Here is a 19,070-nt window from a genome sequence, read left to right as displayed (position 1 = left end):
GAACTGCAACCAAACAAGACAGACATAGACTTCAATGAATACTTAAAACTGCAGAAAAAACAATTGCTACCAGCCTGCCTTCCATTGAGGACCTGTAATACTGCACGAATAAGAAAGAGAGCTGTGAAAATATCTAGACCCCTCTCATCCTGGACATAAACTATTTCACCTTCTTCCCTCAATGCTATAGGGCAGGGGTAGGCAACCCAAAACACTCAAAGAGCCACTTGAACCCGTTTCCCACCAAAAACAAAACACCGGGAGCCGCAAAACCCTTTTGATATCTAAAATGAAGATAACACTGCATATATCCTTTTTTATCTTTATTATAGGGGTGTGTGTGTGTGTGTGTGTGTGTGAGAGAGAGAGAGAGAGAGAGAGAGTGTTTGTGTATGTGTGTGTATATATATATATATACACACACACACACATTAAAAATAAAAGTAAAAATATGACTCTTGAGAATATCCATACTATTAAAACAATGATCACCGAGAGAATGCTTTAAGAGAATAAAATTACATACACACATAAGTAAAAAAAGGATATATGCAGTGTTATCTTCATTTTAGATGTCAAAAGGGTCTCTCTCTCTCTCTGTCTCTCTCCCTCCCTCCCTCTCTGCCCTTGGTCTGCCACTCCTCTTCCCCCACTCTCTTTCTTTCTCTCTTTCCTCTCTCTCTCCCTCTCTCTCTCTCTTTCTCCCCCCCCCCCATCTGCTGCTCACCTGGCAAGCTTCAAGTTGTTCTCAACAATCTCAGGGGTAGGCAACCTCGTCTCTTTTATGACTCATGGACTTCAACTCCCAGAATTCCTAAGTCAGCCTAGCTGGGCTAGCTAGCTCTCTCCTGCCCTTCCTGCTTCCTGCTTCCTGCAGAGACGCAGCAAAGGGAGGAGCTCCGCCCAGTAAGCTTTTCAGCTCCTCGAGAACACTGTGAGTGCACTCTTTTACACATACACACACACACACACAAACACACACACATACAGAGAGAGAGAGAGAGAGAGAGAGAGAGAGAGAGAGAGAGAGAGAGAGAGAGAGAGAAGCAGGGAAGTGCAATTGCCTCCCTCTGTCTCTGTCTCTCTCTGCAAAGGCAGAGGAGGCTGGGAGCCACAGGGGAAGGCTCAAAGAGCCGCATGCGGCTCCGGAGCCGCAGGTTGCCGACCTGTGCTATAGGGCATAGGTTGGCAACTCACGGCTCTGGAGCCACATGTGGCTCTTTGAGCCTTCTCCTGCGGCTCCCAGCCTCCTCCGCCATTTGGAGAGAGAGAGAGAGAGAGAGAGAGAGAGAGAAAGGCACTTGCGCTTCCCTTCTCTCTCTCTCTGTCTCTATCCATCTCTCTGTGTCTCTCTGTCTCTCTGTCGTGGGGAAAGAGGACTGGCAGACCAAGACCAGGGGAGAGCCAGCCCAATAAGACTGTGTGTCATCTTGTCGGAGAACAGCGTGAAGCCAGCTTGCCAGGTGAGCAGAAGATCGGAGAGAGAGAGGGAGGGAGAGAGAGAGGGAGAGAGAGGGGGAGGGAGAGAGAGAGAACTCATGCACAGCAGCCTCTATTTTTAGTTTTAATAAAACTCTTCAATCAAGCTCCCCCCTTGCACGCACGCACAGATTTTGCAGCTCCCAGTGTTTTCTTTTCTCTGGGAAACGGGTCCAAGTGGCTCTTTGAGTGTTTAAGGTTGCCGACCCCTACTATAGGGCATTGCACACCAGAACAACTAGTCATAAGAACAATTTTTCCCCGTCACTCTGCTTAACAACTAATTCCTACAACACTGTCAAAATACTTAGTAAAGCTGTATTACTATGATACTCCTCATCTTTCCTATTACCTATCGTTATCTTCTTATGACTATAACTTTGCTGCTTGTATCTTACAATTTATATTGGGGTTTTTTAGTATCCTAGTATGATTTATGTTGTTTCCTTAGCTACTGTGTTCCCCCCAAAATAAGCCCAGATCTTATATTTATTTTTGGTCCAAAAGATCCATTAGGGCTTATTTTTGGGGGATGTTTTATTTTTTCACCACAAGGCCCAGCCTGGCCAGTACCCTGCACCCCAGACGACTCAGGTTTCCCTTGATGGGGGAGGAAGGCTTTGGAAACTGCCTTTTCATTTACATTCATCATCAATATTGTAATCTGTCCCTTTATTTTTCAAAAAATGATTTGTATTTATCACGATTAGTCTCCTTGAACATCAATAGGAAGGCACATGAGCTGCAGAAATACAGACACTCGCACCCTCAAAGCTCATGCTGCTTCCTCACTTGGGGTGCACCACTGCTTTACATGTGCATTCAATTTTGTGGCTCAGCTTAACTCTTCAGTTGCAGTGGGCTGCAGTTTTCATCACCTTCAGGAAGCCTGGGTGATAGAAACCTTAGGCCAGGCTCCTCGCAGATGAAGCAATCTGGCTCACCCAGAATCAGGTTGGCTGACATGGGAGGCGTGGCCCATCCCCTTCCTCCAGCTCCACCGCACATGAGGGAGGAGCTGCCCACGATGGCCAACCTGACCCAGACTGAGCCAGCTTGCTTACAGGGAAAGGCTGTGTGTTGCAGGAGGATACGGATCCCTGCACTTCCTGGAGGCTCCGAGCGCTGTTTTGGGCACCACTGTTTTGGGCGCTGCATCAGTGTGTGCATCTGCCTCAATATTTTCAGTGGCACTTCGGTGCCTGGCCACCACCTCAGATCAGCTGCAGCACACCGTGGGGAGGATGGCTGAGGTTTGGGGGATGGCCTGTCAACTTTAGAATGAGCATGGTTGCAACCATCTTTTTCCTTCTTATTCCTAGTTGCCACAAAGCATGGAGGGAGGGGGTTTGCCAGGTGTTACGCTAGACAAAACAGATTTTCCCTTTTTAAGACTGTCATGGGAGCCAAGTTCATCGGCTGCTCCCAAGGCTGCAGACTGGCGTTTCATGAAAAGCCCGCCAACAAGCTGAATGGGGATACGTAGTTGCTTGCACAGCTTTGGGGGTGGGATTTCTTACTTTGCAAGTGATGTGGCCATGGGTGCTCTTCTGTTACAAAAAAAATCACAGAGAAGAATTACAACTTTGCACTTACACTTCCCAGAAATTAACTGAAACCGAGAGGAAATGGGCGGTTTGGGAGAAAGAGGCTTTTGCAGTTCGTTGGGCGTTGCTGACATGACATCATTTCTTGGAAGGAATTACCTTTTGAGGTGTGGACTGATCAGAAAAACTTGGATGCTCTCAAAGCCCCTCGTAAATTATCCCCCAAGTAAGTTCGATGGGCTCAATACTTCAACCGTATTAATTTCACCTTAAAATATATTCCTGGGGGCAAGACCTTTCTGGTGGATACCTTGTCCAGAATGCCCCAGTTCAAAAGAAACAGAGAGGACGTGATTAACTCCATTATTCCTTTGCTGCAGTCTGCATCCCAAATAACTAGATCGCACATACAGAGGCCCCCTAGGGGCCCTGATGATTGATCGTTAAAGGAACTAAAGGAGAAGTTAGAGACTGATGCCTGGTTCAAGGATAACAGGTCTATATTGACTTTAAGAGGGGGATTAGCTTGGAAAGGTTCTAAGTTATACCTCCCAGAAAGCCTCAGACTCCAGAGTCTTGACGCTAAGAAAACGGGTCACTTTGTATTTTTAAAAACATTGTATCTAGTGCGGAGGCAATTCTGGTGGCCGAAAATGAAAAAAGACATTGAGAGTTATGTAAAATGTTTTGCCACTTGTGCTATCATGAAGAAATGTCGTAGAAAACCACCAGGTTTATTGTAGCAAGTGGCCAATCCCTCTCAGCCTTGGGAGGAGATAGCCATGGATTTTATAATAGAATTACCTAAGGGAAACACTGTGATATGGACTGTGGTTAATTTATTTTTCAAGCAGGCACATTTAATCGCTTGCTTGGAACTTCCTTCTGCCCAGAAACTAACCAAACTGTTTTTGCAGCATATACCGGCTCCATGGTGCTCCAAAGCGGATTATCTCTGACAGGGGGGTGCAGTTTACTGCAAAATTTTGGAGGGAATTTTTAAAATTGATTGGGTCCTCCCAGGGGCTTTCATCTGCTTTTCATCCGAATACTAGTGGTGCAGCTGAAAAAGCTAATGCAATGGTGGAACAGTATATCGGATGTTATGTGAATTACCAGCAGTCAAATTGGGCTGACCTTTTACCTTTTGCAGAGGTAGCCTACAACAATACTGTGCACAGTAGTATTGGTCTCACTCCATTCAAAATAGTGATGGGTAGAGATTTTGTGCCCATGCCTGAGTTCCCACAGAAGCCACCTACTTCCCAAACCTTGGACCAGTGGGTGACATCTTTCCAGGCGGTTTGGGGGAACATGAAGAAAGCATTGGCTAAAGCTACAAAGGTTTACAAGGAATATGCAGACAAATGACATTTCCCTCAAAACCTTTTTATGTTGGACAATTAGTTTATCCTTCAATGAAATATCTACGGTTAAAATTTCCTAGCAAGAAATTGGGTCCGAAGTTCCTTGGTCCTTTTCCCATTGTCACGATCATGAACCCTGTGACGGTGGAGGTAAAGCTTCCACAATTGGGGAAAATTCATCCTGTGTTTCATTGCAATCTTTTAAAACTAGTGTCAGAATTCACCTTAAGACCGATTCCGAAAAAGCCACCTGGTAGTGGAGGGAGAGACACATTATGAGATTAAACATATTCTGGACTCTAGGTTGCACAAGGGAAAGCTACAATACCTTGTCCAGTGGAAAGGTTACCCCCTTTCAGAGGTTACATGGGTGAAATATAAGAATGTGAAGGCAGATAGGTTAATAAAGAAATTTTAATGTAAGTACTCTCACAAGCCCTGAGGGGATGGATAACCTGATTTTTGTTTCCCCTGCAGGAGACTCTTTCTTTCTGAAGAGGAGACGACTGTCAACTTTAGAATGAGCACGGTTGCAACCATCTTTTTCCTGCTCATTCCTAGTTGCCATATAGCACAGAGGGAGGGGGTTTGCCAAGTGTTGCGCTAGACAAAAGAAACTTTCTCTATCAGACTTTCTCTCATGGGAACCAAGGTCATTGGCTGCTCCTGAGACTGCAGACTAGGCGTTTCATGAAAAGCCCGCCAACAAGCTGAATGGGGCTTTGTAGTTGCTTGCATAGCTTTGGGGGTGGGATTTCTTACTTTATATTGGGGAATTGTTATGCATCTCTTCAGACTTGGTTTCACTTTTGAAGTACTGATACTCTGTATCAATAAACATGTTCTCTGAAAAATTTACAAGCCTCGGAGTTCTGCTTTATTTGTCTGTTGTTCGGAAACATGACATTCCCATTCATAGCATGGCTGCTGTCAAACTGCCGTGTCGCCTCTTGGGAGAGCAGCATCAGCTGCCAATGCAGCAGCAGAGAAGGCAGAAGGCAATCCCGCCCACCAGATCAGCCTGGTAGGGATGGGGTGGGAAACTAAGCGGCACCAAAAACAATGCTCGGAGCCTCCAGGAGCTGCAGGGATCTTCGCATGCCCTTTGCAGTCATCCTCCTGCAGCATGCAGCCTCTCCCTGTAAGCAATCTGGCTCGCCCAGGTCAAGGTTGCCATCACGGGCAGCTCATCCTGCATGTGCGGCGGAGCTGGAAGACAAGGATGGGCAAGCCAGATTGCTTCAGCTGCAAGGAGCCTGAACTAAGGTTTCCATCGCCCAGGCTTCCTGAAGGTGATGGAAACTGCGACCCACTGCAGCTGAAGAGTTTGGCTGAGCCACAAAATTGAACACCCGTAAACCAGTGGTGTGCCCCAAGTGAGGAAGTGGCATGAGCTTTGAGGGTGCAAGTGTCTGTATTTGTGAAATACTTCAAGGCAGGCTGAGAAAAGAATAGGTGATATTGTACCGTCTGGTTATATACCTCATTCTATGTTGATTTCCACTTTAAGATCATTAAAGCAAATTGCCACCACTGTTTTTTCATATATTGATTAAGTTTATGTAAGCAGTATCTATGTCTTGGTTAAGCAATGCATTAATTATTGTTTGCTGAAATACTGAGTCAAACGCCATTTCGTAGTCAATGAAAGGCATGGCTTTAATGGATTTGCTGAACAACTTGGAAGTGATCCATTGTGCTGTAGTCACTTCTGAACCTTGCCTGCTCCTTTGGCTGTGCATCATTTAATGACGCCGCCCATACGCACCCAGACACAAGATAACCAACGCCTGAGGGACCCCTCTGCCGCCTCTATCCCCACCGCTACCTCCGCCTCCACCCCCGCCCCCGTCTCTGCCTCGGAAGCAAATATATACCCCTGGAGAAAAGGGAGACCACAGAGTGACAAAGAGGTGGTAACCAATAAGCTGGGGGTCTCCCCGTATCTCCCGAGACATCCAGGAGGAGCAACACCGCCCGGGAACACGCAAGGGGGAGATGATCAAGGACCAGAAGACCCCCCTCACCTTGGGGGTGTGTACGCGCTCCCGAGGAATAGGGAAACGGACGGACAGCAAAGGAGAGATGACCAACGAACCGAGGACTCTGCCGGACCCCCCACGTGGGGAAGATGAGAGGAGCCGACTTGAGGGGATGACGGAGCAGACATGCCCAGGAGTATATCCCATGTCGGCGGCCCGATTGAGGCTGTGGGGTTTACAAGTTGATTTCCATGACATCTCAGGAAGTGTTGCCATTAGGAGTGGGGAAAGGGGGAAAGCAGGTATTGGAAGGGATAGCAGCCGTGGGATTGGCAATTGTGCTGATGAGGGGGGGACTGGAGAGCAGGGGCCAAGGCGGGATATTCAGAGTGAAGCTCCGCGGTAGGAAGGATAACAACGAGAATGTGAATGACGGAAAATGGAGGGGGGGAAGGAGGGAGAAAGTTTACTGAGGTCGAGTGCCCCAGGGAGGGGTGTGAGAAGAGAAAACAGTTTAGGGATGCAGAGCTTACGTTCGATCAAAAAAGGAAGGGGAAGAATCCCCCTAGTTTACGATCATACGAGGAGGGGGGAATGGGCAGTAACACACACACAGGCAAGAAAAGTAAGGAAAATGCAGTTAGTGACACGGAAGCTACGACCAAAATGCAGATTGGTCGGTTAGGACCCGTGACAAGATCTAAGAGCCGGGCGCAAACGGTGTCTCACCTACAAATGAACTCTCCCATCGACTAGAATGTACCCTGACGATGTTGGCAGCCGCCAACGAAAGCTTGGTGTTTTATTGAAACATATATATATATATATATATATATATATATATATATATATATATATATATATATATATATTCATTCATTCATTCATTCATTCATTCAATAATGCAATCCTCGATCTCCGGGAAAAGTATAAACTAGTTGTTTATTGTTAAAACAACACTTAAAACAATAAAAACAGTTATATACAAAGTTAAAAACAACTTAGCTTTTGCTGGTCCTCTGCCAGCATCCTCAGAATGAGGCTCAGGGGGTGGGGAGATTCTTTTTATACCCTTGCTGATCTAACTGCTTACTCATTGCCCATGTGATAGGGCCATTCTTCCTGATTGCCTGTAAGATCGGCAAGGGTATAAAAAGAACCTCCCCACCCCCTGAGCCTCACTCTGAGGACGCTGGCAGAGGACCAGCAAAAACTAAGTTGTTTTTAACTTTATATATAACTGTTTTTATTGTTTTAAGTGTTGTTTTAACAATAAACAACTAGTTTATACTTTTCCCGGAGATTGAGGATTGCATTATTGAACAAATATGCCCAGGATTCGCATTTTTGCAACCATTAATATATATATATATATATATATATATATATATATATATATATATATATATATATATATATATAGTCTTCGATAATTTTGAATATTGGAATCCCAGGTATGGAATCCCAGTCAATCAGATAAAAATAAAGAGCTCTGGGATGTAAGGTAAAAGGCTTTTTTAATTAATTGCTGAGCTTTTGTTAACAACCTGTTAATTATTGCTGAAGCAGTACTGCAGGATCTAGAACGTGTTGTCATGGCTGATTATCAACCCAGTTTTTGGGTTAGGTACATGGACAACACCTTTGCAGTCATCAAGCGATGTGATACCACCAAATTCTTACAGAAACTGAATTCATTCCATCCAGACATCCAATTTACAACAAAAGAGGAGGACAACAACACCTTACCCTTCCTGGATGTCTTGGTCCATCGCCTTCCAGATGGCAACCTATCAACCACCGTCTTTCGCAAAATCACTCACACTGATAGAATTCTCTACTACCAAAGAAATCATCCTGTATCACATAAAATCAGCTGTTTAAGAACTTTATTCAAAAGAATCAAGACCCACTGCAGCACAGAAACAGCAAAATCTAAAGAGAAAGCATATCTTCTCAGCATATGCAAACAAAATAATTATCCACCAAGTTTCATTAAACGTTGCTGCAAAGATAAACGTTGCTGCAAACTACAATGCTCCAACTAATACAACTTGGGCAACAATCCCATACATCAATGGAGTCTCAGAAGCAACCGCCAGGATCCTTGCCCCATACAATATCAACATAGCACACAAACCCAACCAAATGTTACGTTTCCAATTGATGCGACCCAAAGAACCATTACCAACCAGTGATTTGTCCTCCATTGTATACAAGATCAACTGCAACACATGCCAATGTAATTACATTGGAGAAACATCAGAAAGACTTAAAACCAGAATACATGAGCATATTTTGGCAGTAAGAAGACAAGAACAATGCTCCCAAGTCTGGACCCATATAGCTGAACATGGCACACTTTCAACTTTAAAGGAACAGAAGTCATGGCTCATGATTCCACCAAAGGAGGCCGTCTTTTAAAAGGAGCTTGGTTTTCAGACTGTCATTCTATTAATAGACACATAGACCTACTACCTCTCCTTACCAAACCCTAAAAATTCATTTACAAAAACATAAAATACCTAAACACTTCAACCCAACCAATAATAACACAAAACACCATCCCACCCACTTATCAAACCCCAAACCAACACAATAGATATCCTTTCTATAACACAAACCTTTTCATCAAACCTAAGAATATAACTCTAACACAACCATGACAACTCACACAACCAACACACCACGTTCTGATATTCTCACACACAGAAACAACAACCCCCCCCCTGACCACAACATCCAGGACACAAACATCCAAAACACAAATCCTGCAACCTCACAAGACACTCACACACAACAAAACATACACACACAACACCTAAGTAACAACAGAATATTAAGACCAAGTCCAAAACTCCCCCCTGCAATGAAATATGACTTATCACATTCAATGGAACAAAATATTACAGCCCAATTCCCAATTCCCAAACACCACAAAACCACTCACAACTAATAAGCATATCAAACGACCACACACAAACATTCCAAACGACCGTACCCAACGAAACACACACACACACACACACACACAGCAACCCTACACCCAAAAAAACTATACAATCCAAGAGGCTGGCTTCTTTAACAGAGACGATTTCACAACTTCCTAAAAAGGGGGAGTGAGGGCAGGCAAATCATTCACATGCCCCACGAGGGCATCTGCTTTCTCTCCCTACAGATCCAATCCCGCAGCTCCTGCACATGATAGAGTGAAACGAACCCCCAAGCTGCACCTCATGGAACGAATCCAGCTGGCACAAGACTGAGCACGAAGCCCTAAGAACCTCGTGCGGAACAGCTGATAGACGCACTGGCTCTACACGCCAAACAGCTGACAAGTGCGACTGTTGAAAATGGTCTTGAGACTGACTGCTTTATGCCTTTAAGAGTTTCTTAAGCACGCTATGTGCACATGCCTCACTGCAACCGTTGTTTAACTGTTATGTAAATTTATGCGCATACTCCCCCCTTCTCATTTAGCCCTTTGCTCTGATGATGTTAACAGGTTGTTAACAAAAACTCAGTAATTAATAAAAAAGGCTTTTATCTTACATCCCAGAGCTGTTTATTTTTATCTGATTGACTATATATATATATATATATATATATATATATATATATATATATATATATATATATATATATAAAAATGTATATATATATAAATATAAATAAAATAAAATAAGCACCAAGGTAGTTAAAACTATAAAAGTTTAATTTAAAAACGCCAAGCTTTCGCCGTCACCTGCCGGCATTATCAGGGCTTAAAACGCCAGAGAGTGGGAGAGTCTCTTATAAGCAAGCCCGAATCTGCGCCCGGCTCCTTGATCTTGTTATCGGACCTAATTGGATAGATTGTACTCCGGTGATCCGTTTCTTCCTGCACCCCTTATCTACGTGTATGTCCTCATTTGCCTTCTTTTCCTTGGATTCTAGGGTGGGTGGGGCAACCTCCCTATCTCCCTGGTTGCTCCCCTCCTTTGATCCATTCTCTCCCTCAGGTTTGTGTAGTGGTTTGCATTTCCCTTTCCTCTTTTTCCAATCCACATCCATGCAGCTATTCTCTCTACGAGTGCTTTCCCTTTCTTCCCTAACGCCTCCCCCTCGTGCCCAGTTGTTACTAAGATGGTCATGTATACACACACACACACATATACATACATAGATACATACATACATATATCTCCATACTCATACATGCACATACATATTGTGTTATATTATTATAATTATATATAATTATAATTAATATAAAATATAATATTGTATTATATATATGTGCATTATATTAACATCGGATAAAGAGAGAGAAGCTTAATTCTCCCCCACAACAGTCATTTCAGCTTTTATCCTGAGTCCAATCTTTCCCGAAACCACCTCTCCTTCAGCTGGTCTTTGAAATTGTATTTAAAATTCAGTTAAGATAATATTTCACAAATTACTAACATCTTACCTTATTGAGACAGCATTTAGCAATTGCTTGGAGAAATTCATTTGTTCTTTCAGGTTCATGTCCTGCAACAACACGTGCAGGTTTCACTGCCAAATACTCTCCTGTCACCATGATGACCACATCAATTGCTTTCTGAAGAAAGATGATTTTTGCATCTTTATCCTGAATAAAACAATATAGTGTTAAAAAAACTCTACAGTTTTCAATATAAATTGTGATACTAGATTTTTAATGTATAAATTTTTAATTTATAAAATAGCATTTTGGTACAATTCTGACATTATATTAAATCAGTGGTTTTCAACCTGTGGGTCGGGACCCCATTTGGGGTCGAACGACCATTTCACGGGGGTCGCCAAACAAGGCTGTCCGCCATTTTTCCCTTTTGTTTGGCCACACCCCTGGCACCCAGTGATGTATAAGTGGTTGGGGGGTCACCACAACATGGGGAACTATATTATGGGGTTGCGGCATTAGAAAGGTTGAGAACCACTGTATTAAATGATACTTAATGGAATTGCATCTATAAAATATTTTATAAATAAAAAATTAGGAGTGCATACATACCTTAACATTATCAGATTTCATCTCTGCTTCTGTATACAATCCTTTCATGAAACCAGTTGATCTAATTACCTTTAAAACAATAATATTAATGTTATTACGATACTAGCTCTCAAATGCATATATTTTTTGTACAACTTAACAATATAAAATGCAAATACAAAGCATTTGAATCTTAAAACAATGAAATAATTGTGCTCATTTTTGCAGACAACTTTGATTATGATATTCTGTTTTTCTGAAATAATTCTGTATATTTCAGTAAGTGCTACACAGTGCAACTTTATATAATGGGATCTTTCTAAAGTATAAAAAATAACTTGCACAGGTTCAAATAATTGTAGAGATAAACATATTAATCCACAATAAATACTTTCTCTAGCATTCTCATACTACATCTAGGTTGTAATTTCCATCCATCGTTTAATAAAGTTCTTATAATATTGAAACCAGGTGTTCTCCAGGAGTATACGTGGGATAATAAGATTGGTAATGTAAGTTTCCATAGAATTGGGAAGATTTATAAATTTTATTTTTAGTATATAAAATGTTAGAGAATTTTAATTTCTCTATTGGTGAAAAATAAATCAGAAGCTCTCACAGTTGATTGCATTTAGCTGATGCAAACAACTTTATATTTATATAAAAATATTTACAATACCATTCTTCTTTACAGCAACATAGCTTAACGAAGATTTCTTACAGAGACAGACCAGAGACAAAACCTTGAGACTGGAAATCCAGCTCCTAACTCAATACTCTTTCTGCACAGACTCAGTAGCACTTTCTTCACATTGGCTGACTGAGTTAACACATGACTCTTCCTGTTCATGAATATTCCAACACTCCTCCCTTCATGACAGGAAGAGACATCAGACCTATTGACTTAACACATTCTCCAATAACTGCTCAATTTTTCTCCTTTGACTGAGAATATAACCACCTTTTTCATTTTTCTGTATCTCTACACCAAGATAATTTTTTATTTCTCCCAAATTTTTTAATTCAAATTTCTTTCCTAATTTATCAGCAAATTCTTTGACTTATGATGCATCCTTTGCGATGAAGCAAAGATCATCCACAAATGATAACAGTAGACAATTCCCTCCTTGTAACTGTCCAGTATATATACAATTATCAGCTTTGCAACTTTTAAATCCAAGATCCTTTAAAGCAGTATCTAAACAGATATTCCAGTTTCTGGCTGACTGCTTCAGCCCATAAATAGCCTTGTTTAATTTATATACCATGTTAGGTTTTGCAATTTCATATCCTGGTGCTTGGGATCATATAAATTTCTTCCTCTAACTCAGCATTGAGGAATGCAGTTGTGATATCAAAGTGCCAGATTTTATGTTTATATGCCACTGCCAACGCCAGTGCTAATCTTATACTCTCACTTTTCACAGTTGGCGCAAATACTTCATCATAGTGCACATTCTTTAATTGTGAAAAACCTTATGCCACTAACCTGGCCTTATACTGTATATCATTATTTGGCAATACCTTTTTCTTATATACCCACTTACAACCTACAGCTTTGGTTCCCTGTGGCAAAGTCACTGATTTAAATACTTCATGGTCTCCCATGGATTTCATCTCTTTATCCATGGCCTCCTTCCATCTTTCTTGTTCAGCTTTTGGTACTGCCAACACCTCTTTATAACTTCTTGGCTCATACCACACATTGCAAACGTTTACCTTGCTGACAGAATACCTGTCAGGCGGAATTCCTTTATTACATCGCTCTGACCTACGTGGTATTAACTGCTTCTGTGTCTCAATTCTTTCTGGTTTCATGTCTTGTTCAGCTTCTCCTCCCTGAACATGGACATCTTCAATTATTTTTTCATCATTAGATGAGCTATTGTCACTAAACAGATCACCGTCATTAAGTGAGACATACCCAGAATTTGCATTAATTCTGTCCCAATTTTGTTCTGCAAAATTGGCAGACCTTGAAATAACAATTCTTTTACTTCCATCGCTAAAGCGATATCCTTTTGACCCTGGCTCATAGCCTACAAACCTGAGCTTTCGTGCCTTTTGCTGTCCCTTTCTTCTGATTGTCTTAGGAATATGTACCCATGCAGTACTTCCAAAAATTCTCAAATGTGCAAGTGATGGCTTTCTCCCATATAGAATGGCATATGGAGTATTATTAATGGAGGAACTCCACAGCCTGTTAACTATGTAATTTGCAGTCAATATGGCTTCTCCCCAATATGACCTGCTCATACCAGAATCCTCCAATAATGAATCTTTCATTGTTTGCAAAACACCATTCCTTCTTTCAGCTACACCATTCTCTGCTGCTGTGTAGGGATTTGTACGTCTGTGTCTTATTCCCAACTGCCCCAACCATTGTTGGAATTTAGTTGACATAAATTCAGTACCTCTGTCAGTTTGTAACTGACACACTTGTTGTCTGTACCTTCTCTCTACAAAACTTACCCACTGTTTGAATTGTTGTAGCACCTCTATCTTTGCTCTAAGCAAATAGCAAAATGAATACCTGCTATAATCATCAAGAATTACCAGTGCATATTTTGCTCCTCCCAAACTGGCTTGCATAGGTCCCACCAGATCTGCATGAACCAGCTCTAGAACTCTTTTTGTTTGTCTTGTGCTACATTTACTAACTAGGAATGCCTTTGACTTCGATGCTTTGCATACTGCACAGTCCAAATATATTTTGCATCCTTTCAAATTTAGCCCTTCTGCAAAATCTTGCATTTGCTGCAAAACTTCAAAGCTTGCACGGACAAGTCTTCTATGCAGAAGATGAACACATGAATCATGCTCTGCAACATTCTTAAATATATGGGAACATTGAACCTTTTGTCCCTGCAATATGTATAGATTATCTTCCTTTATGCCTTCTGCACAAAATATTCCCATTCCTTTTGATGAGACATTTCCCATTTACAAAAATGATCTCAAAACCTTGTCTGTCTAAATTAGACACACTTAACAAATTATGTTCCATCTCAAGTACACAAAGCACGTTGGTAAACTTTGATTCCAAATATGGAATTTTTACATCGCCTTTTCCAATGACTTTTGCTTTCTGGCCATTTGCCAAAGCCACAGCTTCTTGTGCTACTGGAACAAACCTACAAAATAATTTAGAGTCATTAACAATTGTTTGACTTGCCCCACTATCTATTAGCCACTTGTCTCTGTTGTTGCTATTGCAAACTTTTGCAACACCAAAATGTTCCTTTTGCAAAGCAGTCCTTTTTCTTTGCACAAATGTCTTTTTCTGCAAATTGTTCCTCTGCAAACAGTTTCTTTGCAAATGTGTCTTTGCTCCACAAATGTAGCAACTCTTTCCTTGCAAAGCTCTCTGCTTGCAAAATCTCTCCTTTGTTGCAATTTGGTCCGGGTCCGATCTGCTTGTTTCTTCTCCTCTGGAGACTTGCAGTCTGGACCCCCTCCTCAGGAATTTCTCCTCCTCGTGGCTGCTTCTAAAATGGCGTTTTTCTTCTTCATTAAGCAAACATGCTTTTAAAGCCTCAAAATTTAAATCTTGTTCTTCTTTGCACTCAAATATTGCAGAAACTGTGTCCCAGGTTTTATCTAAACTGTTCAACACCAATAAAACCTTCTGGGACTCAGGGAATTTAATCCCACGTTGTTCTAAGTCCAAAAATAAACTTTGTATTTTATTTAAATGCTGTTCCACAGATTCACCTGGTTGCAAACAGGCCCTGTAAAGTTTTCTTGACAATTGCACTACATTGCATGCAGAAACATTCACGTGCACAGCTCTCAACTTCAACCAAATCTCCTTTGCAGTCTTCAAATTTGCAACATTTAGAAATTGTTCATCACCTAAATTCAAGGTGAGATAAGCTATTGCTTGATCATGGCTTTTCTGATCTGCAGCTGCAAATACTTGTGGTGGATTTTCTACAATATACCACAGCTCTTTTGCTTTCAGCAAACATTCCATTTTTGCAGCCCACACAATGTAATTCTTCTGGCCCAAACGAGCCAGAGTTTTCCTCAAATTCCATTGCAGCCATTCTGCTAATTCTGCCTTGTTCTTATACTTTCTAAACACAAGCAATTTCTTCCAGCTTTAAATTACAATGCAGTCCTTAGTAAGCTCTGGGCCCATAACCTGTTAGAGAATTTTAATTTCTCTATTGGTGAAAAATAAATCAGAAGCTCTCACAGTTGACTGCATTTAGCTGATTCAAACAACTTTATATTTATATAAAAATATTTACAATACCATTCTTCTTTACAGCAACATAGCTTAACGAAGACTTCTTAGAGACAGACCAGAGACAATACCTTGAGACTGGAAATCCAGCTCCTAACTCAATACTCTTTTTGCACAGACTCAGTAGCACTTTCTTCACATTGGCTGACTGAGTTACCACATGACTCTTCCTGTTCATGAATATTCCAACATAAAACTTCTAAAACCATGCTAATGTTGGAATACTAACTGGTTAGGAGACAGTTCTCTTCAATACATTCAACTTGCATTAAAAATGGATGAATTCAGAGCAATACATTAGAGCCATGATGGGTATGATCACAGGTAGCCATGATCACAGGTAGTCCTCAACTTGCAGCCATTGACTTATGACTGTTTTACACACTTACAACTGTTGCAGCATCCTCATAGCCACATGATCAAAATTTGCCCAGTTAGCAACTGGTATGTATTTATGATGGTTGCAGTCATGTGATCACCTTTTACAACCTTCTGACGAGCAGTCAATGGGGAAGGCCAGATTCATTAATAGCCATGTTATTGACAACTGCAGTGATTCACTTAACAACTGTGGCAGGAAAGGTTGTAAAATGGGGAAAAGTCTTTTAAGTGTTTTGCTTAACAACGGGAACGTTGGGCTCAATTATGGTTATAAGGGGAGGACTACCTGTAGCCAAAATTAGAGCAGGGATCACCCATTGGTTATAGTAATATTGGGGATCATTTGTTATGCTTGTGTTGTCTCATACTACATAGGTCTACCAGGTTCTGTAAAAAAAAAAAGTAAACTTGCCAGCAGATGGGAAAACCAATCAACACAAATTTCAATCTATATAAGCATAGATTGAAGCTAGTGGAAGATTCCCACTAGCAACTTTCTCCCATTTCAAGGGGAAATGTTTCCCAAATCTACTTCAGAACATAGAATACAGAATCATGGGGCTAGAAAGGATTTCACAGGTCTTCCAGTCCAATTCCCTGCTGAATTATTGGAAGTTTCAAAGGAACTAAAATAAACTGCCCCTCTAGCACAATTCTATTCAGGGAATGTGTAAGGACTTGCCTCAGTTAAACCTCCCAAGAAAGCAGAACTTTTGAAACTTGCATTATTTCAACAGGAACTTTTATTGGAAGGTATTGATAGCAAGATAGTAAGGCAGGATCTGAGGATTTCACACATGAAATATTACATTAAAAGAGCTCTTTCAAACCCCACCCTAACTGTCCATCTGGCTGGTTTGAACTGAGCCAATCCATAAGTGCTAAGTTATTGTGGGAAAGAACCGGTAAGGTGCCGTTCTCAAGGCTGTCAGGGGGAATTTTTTTATTATTGGTTAGAAATACGCTAGAGTGAGAAAAGGTTATGAAATTTAAAGAGATAATTGATCATTTGTATTTATATTCCATGATTATTTGTATGAACGTTCTTATTTCTTCTTCTTCCTCCTCTTTGTATATTTGTGATCTTAAATAATATGGTAAACTATAATTAATATGTAGTATATTACTATTTTAAAGTGATTATAATTAATTAATATTAAGCATTATTAAGTAGTGAAATGAATGAAATTTATTGACTAATTTGTTATTCACGTGATTATATGGAAAGTTGTTTAATAATAGAGTAATTATTAAGATTTAATATGTAAACCCGGACTGGTAGACTTGCTGAAGCAATGTTATTTTGTGGAATTAATCCCACTTTTGTGTTATCCCTTTTCCCTGGTCTAACCTTTTTGTATGTTTCCCGTTGTCTTACCCCTTTTGACCCTATCCCCTTATTACCGTTATAAAACTCAATAAAAGAAAGAAAAAATCTAGGCAGAGTAGAGCAATTAAGGTTATGGTATGTGATTGGGTTTCTAACCCAGCCACTAACCCATCCAGTTTTTCATAGAACAAAACCAGATATATTTTGCATTTCATATTTGCCGAAATGTTAATTTCTCTCCCCTTGCCTAAATATAATAGAAAATGATACATTTGATATAATAGGATACAAAATGTTACATAATATTCATTCTTACAATATTATAGTTTACCTTTATAGATAGAATTAAATTCTCACATCACCTCTAGTACAATACAGAACATAGTTCTCCCTTTCTCCTAGTTAGGCCTATGTAGCAAAAACAAGCCAAACTTGTTCAACACATGAAAAGATGAAAAACAAAGCATCACTCATATTAATGCTGAGCTTCCTTAGCTACAAAGCCATAGTTCTATTCTTGAAATCTGAAATCTATTTAAAATATGAGCCAAAGATAGCTAAATTTGCCCGTCTTTGTACATGCAATTACTGTTATTAACCAACAAAGACTGCGGCAACTTTTCTTTTTTTTATGTTCACGTAATGGGCTGCGGTCCAATCCAAGGCATGTTTCTCTATCTATTGTAGGGATAAGAGACAGGCGAAAGTTGCGAGCAGAAAACTGCCTTTGTTATGCATCTTACTTGATGCAGGTCTCTGTGACCTTGCCAAGTTGATAAGGCTAAATTGGTGAACAACAAGTTTTCCTGTTTATGGCCTCTAACTTTTTACTCTTGAGGATTGGTAAAGGATTTTAGCCAATGAAATGCTGTTGCCATGCTGTATCTATTGCTATTTGAAAAACTCTATAAAAACAATAAAAGGCTGCGTAGTAAGTGGCCATTTCTTTGCACCCTTCAATGACAAAGGAGTGATTACTACAATCTATAACAGCCATTTGAGGGATTGACTGAACAACATACAACCCTTGGACCAAACGGGATGGAGAAAATAAGCCATCCGACTCTCTAACCCTGTCTAATGTCTTGGGGAATCTCTTTACACAACCCTTCAAAGATACACGCGTCTCTTTTGCGGCTTCCTCCTCGAGTTGCCAGGCAACTGGAAACACGACCGATCGCTTCCTCTCCTCCCCCTCTTTCCCGCCACTTTCGTTTCGCCTGACCTCCCCGATTACGTCGTGCAGGTAACGGAAAGGAGGCTTGCTGAGAAGGCGCTCTGTAAGAGGCGGTTTTCGAATCACGCGCCCTAGCAACTCCTGCGTACGCCGGACCACGGAGCCCTGCATGGCAGCCTTCAGTAAGATTCGTCTCCACCAGGCCCAGATAAACTCCCGGTACTGCGCAGACCACTCATGCGCACTCCGCCTCCACCTCCCTTACTACTCAGTTTTGCGACCATAGCAACGCGCAAGCAGTATCCGCCTCCTCCTCCTTCCTTTCTTCCTATTGGGCCGAACGAGCGGAGGCGATGACATAAGCCGCCGAATATTTGTGCACCAAGGAGCGAAATTAAAATATGATCTAACTATAGGTGGGGATGGATGCAGAGGCGTGACCTTTTGCTTGTGAACTTCAAATTTACATTAAGTGCTTGTTTCAGGTGTTAATAGCAAAGGAGAAGAACTTGTCAAACAAACCGCTGATGCTTGTAACTTTTCTACTTTTTTATTT

At 41.1% G+C, this 19,070-nt stretch overlaps 1 protein-coding gene across 1 annotated transcript in view; it reads right to left on the bottom strand.

Moving 5' to 3' along the window:
• Positions 1-18,759, bottom strand: part of TRAF3IP1 (TRAF3 interacting protein 1) — a 62,369-nt gene extending 43,610 nt beyond the window's left edge. Inside the window, exons 1-3 of the mRNA XM_039367898.1 lie at positions 18,563-18,759; positions 11,396-11,464; positions 10,829-10,990 (exon numbers count right to left, since the gene is read on the bottom strand). Of these exons, the coding sequence (XP_039223832.1) occupies positions 10,829-10,990; positions 11,396-11,464; positions 18,563-18,685 (354 nt within the window). The 5' untranslated portion in view covers positions 18,686-18,759. The remainder of the gene's footprint in view (positions 1-10,828; positions 10,991-11,395; positions 11,465-18,562) is intronic.
• Between the last annotated feature and the right edge of the window lie 311 nt (positions 18,760-19,070).

The sequence above is a fragment of the Crotalus tigris genome, unplaced genomic scaffold (assembly GCF_016545835.1).
Source record: "Crotalus tigris isolate CLP2741 ecotype Arizona unplaced genomic scaffold, ASM1654583v1 scf7180000020590.144138, whole genome shotgun sequence".
Classification (NCBI taxonomy): domain Eukaryota; kingdom Metazoa; phylum Chordata; class Lepidosauria; order Squamata; family Viperidae; genus Crotalus; species Crotalus tigris.
Note: the sequence above shows the minus strand (reverse complement) of the source record. Positions and strands in the feature narration are given on the sequence as shown.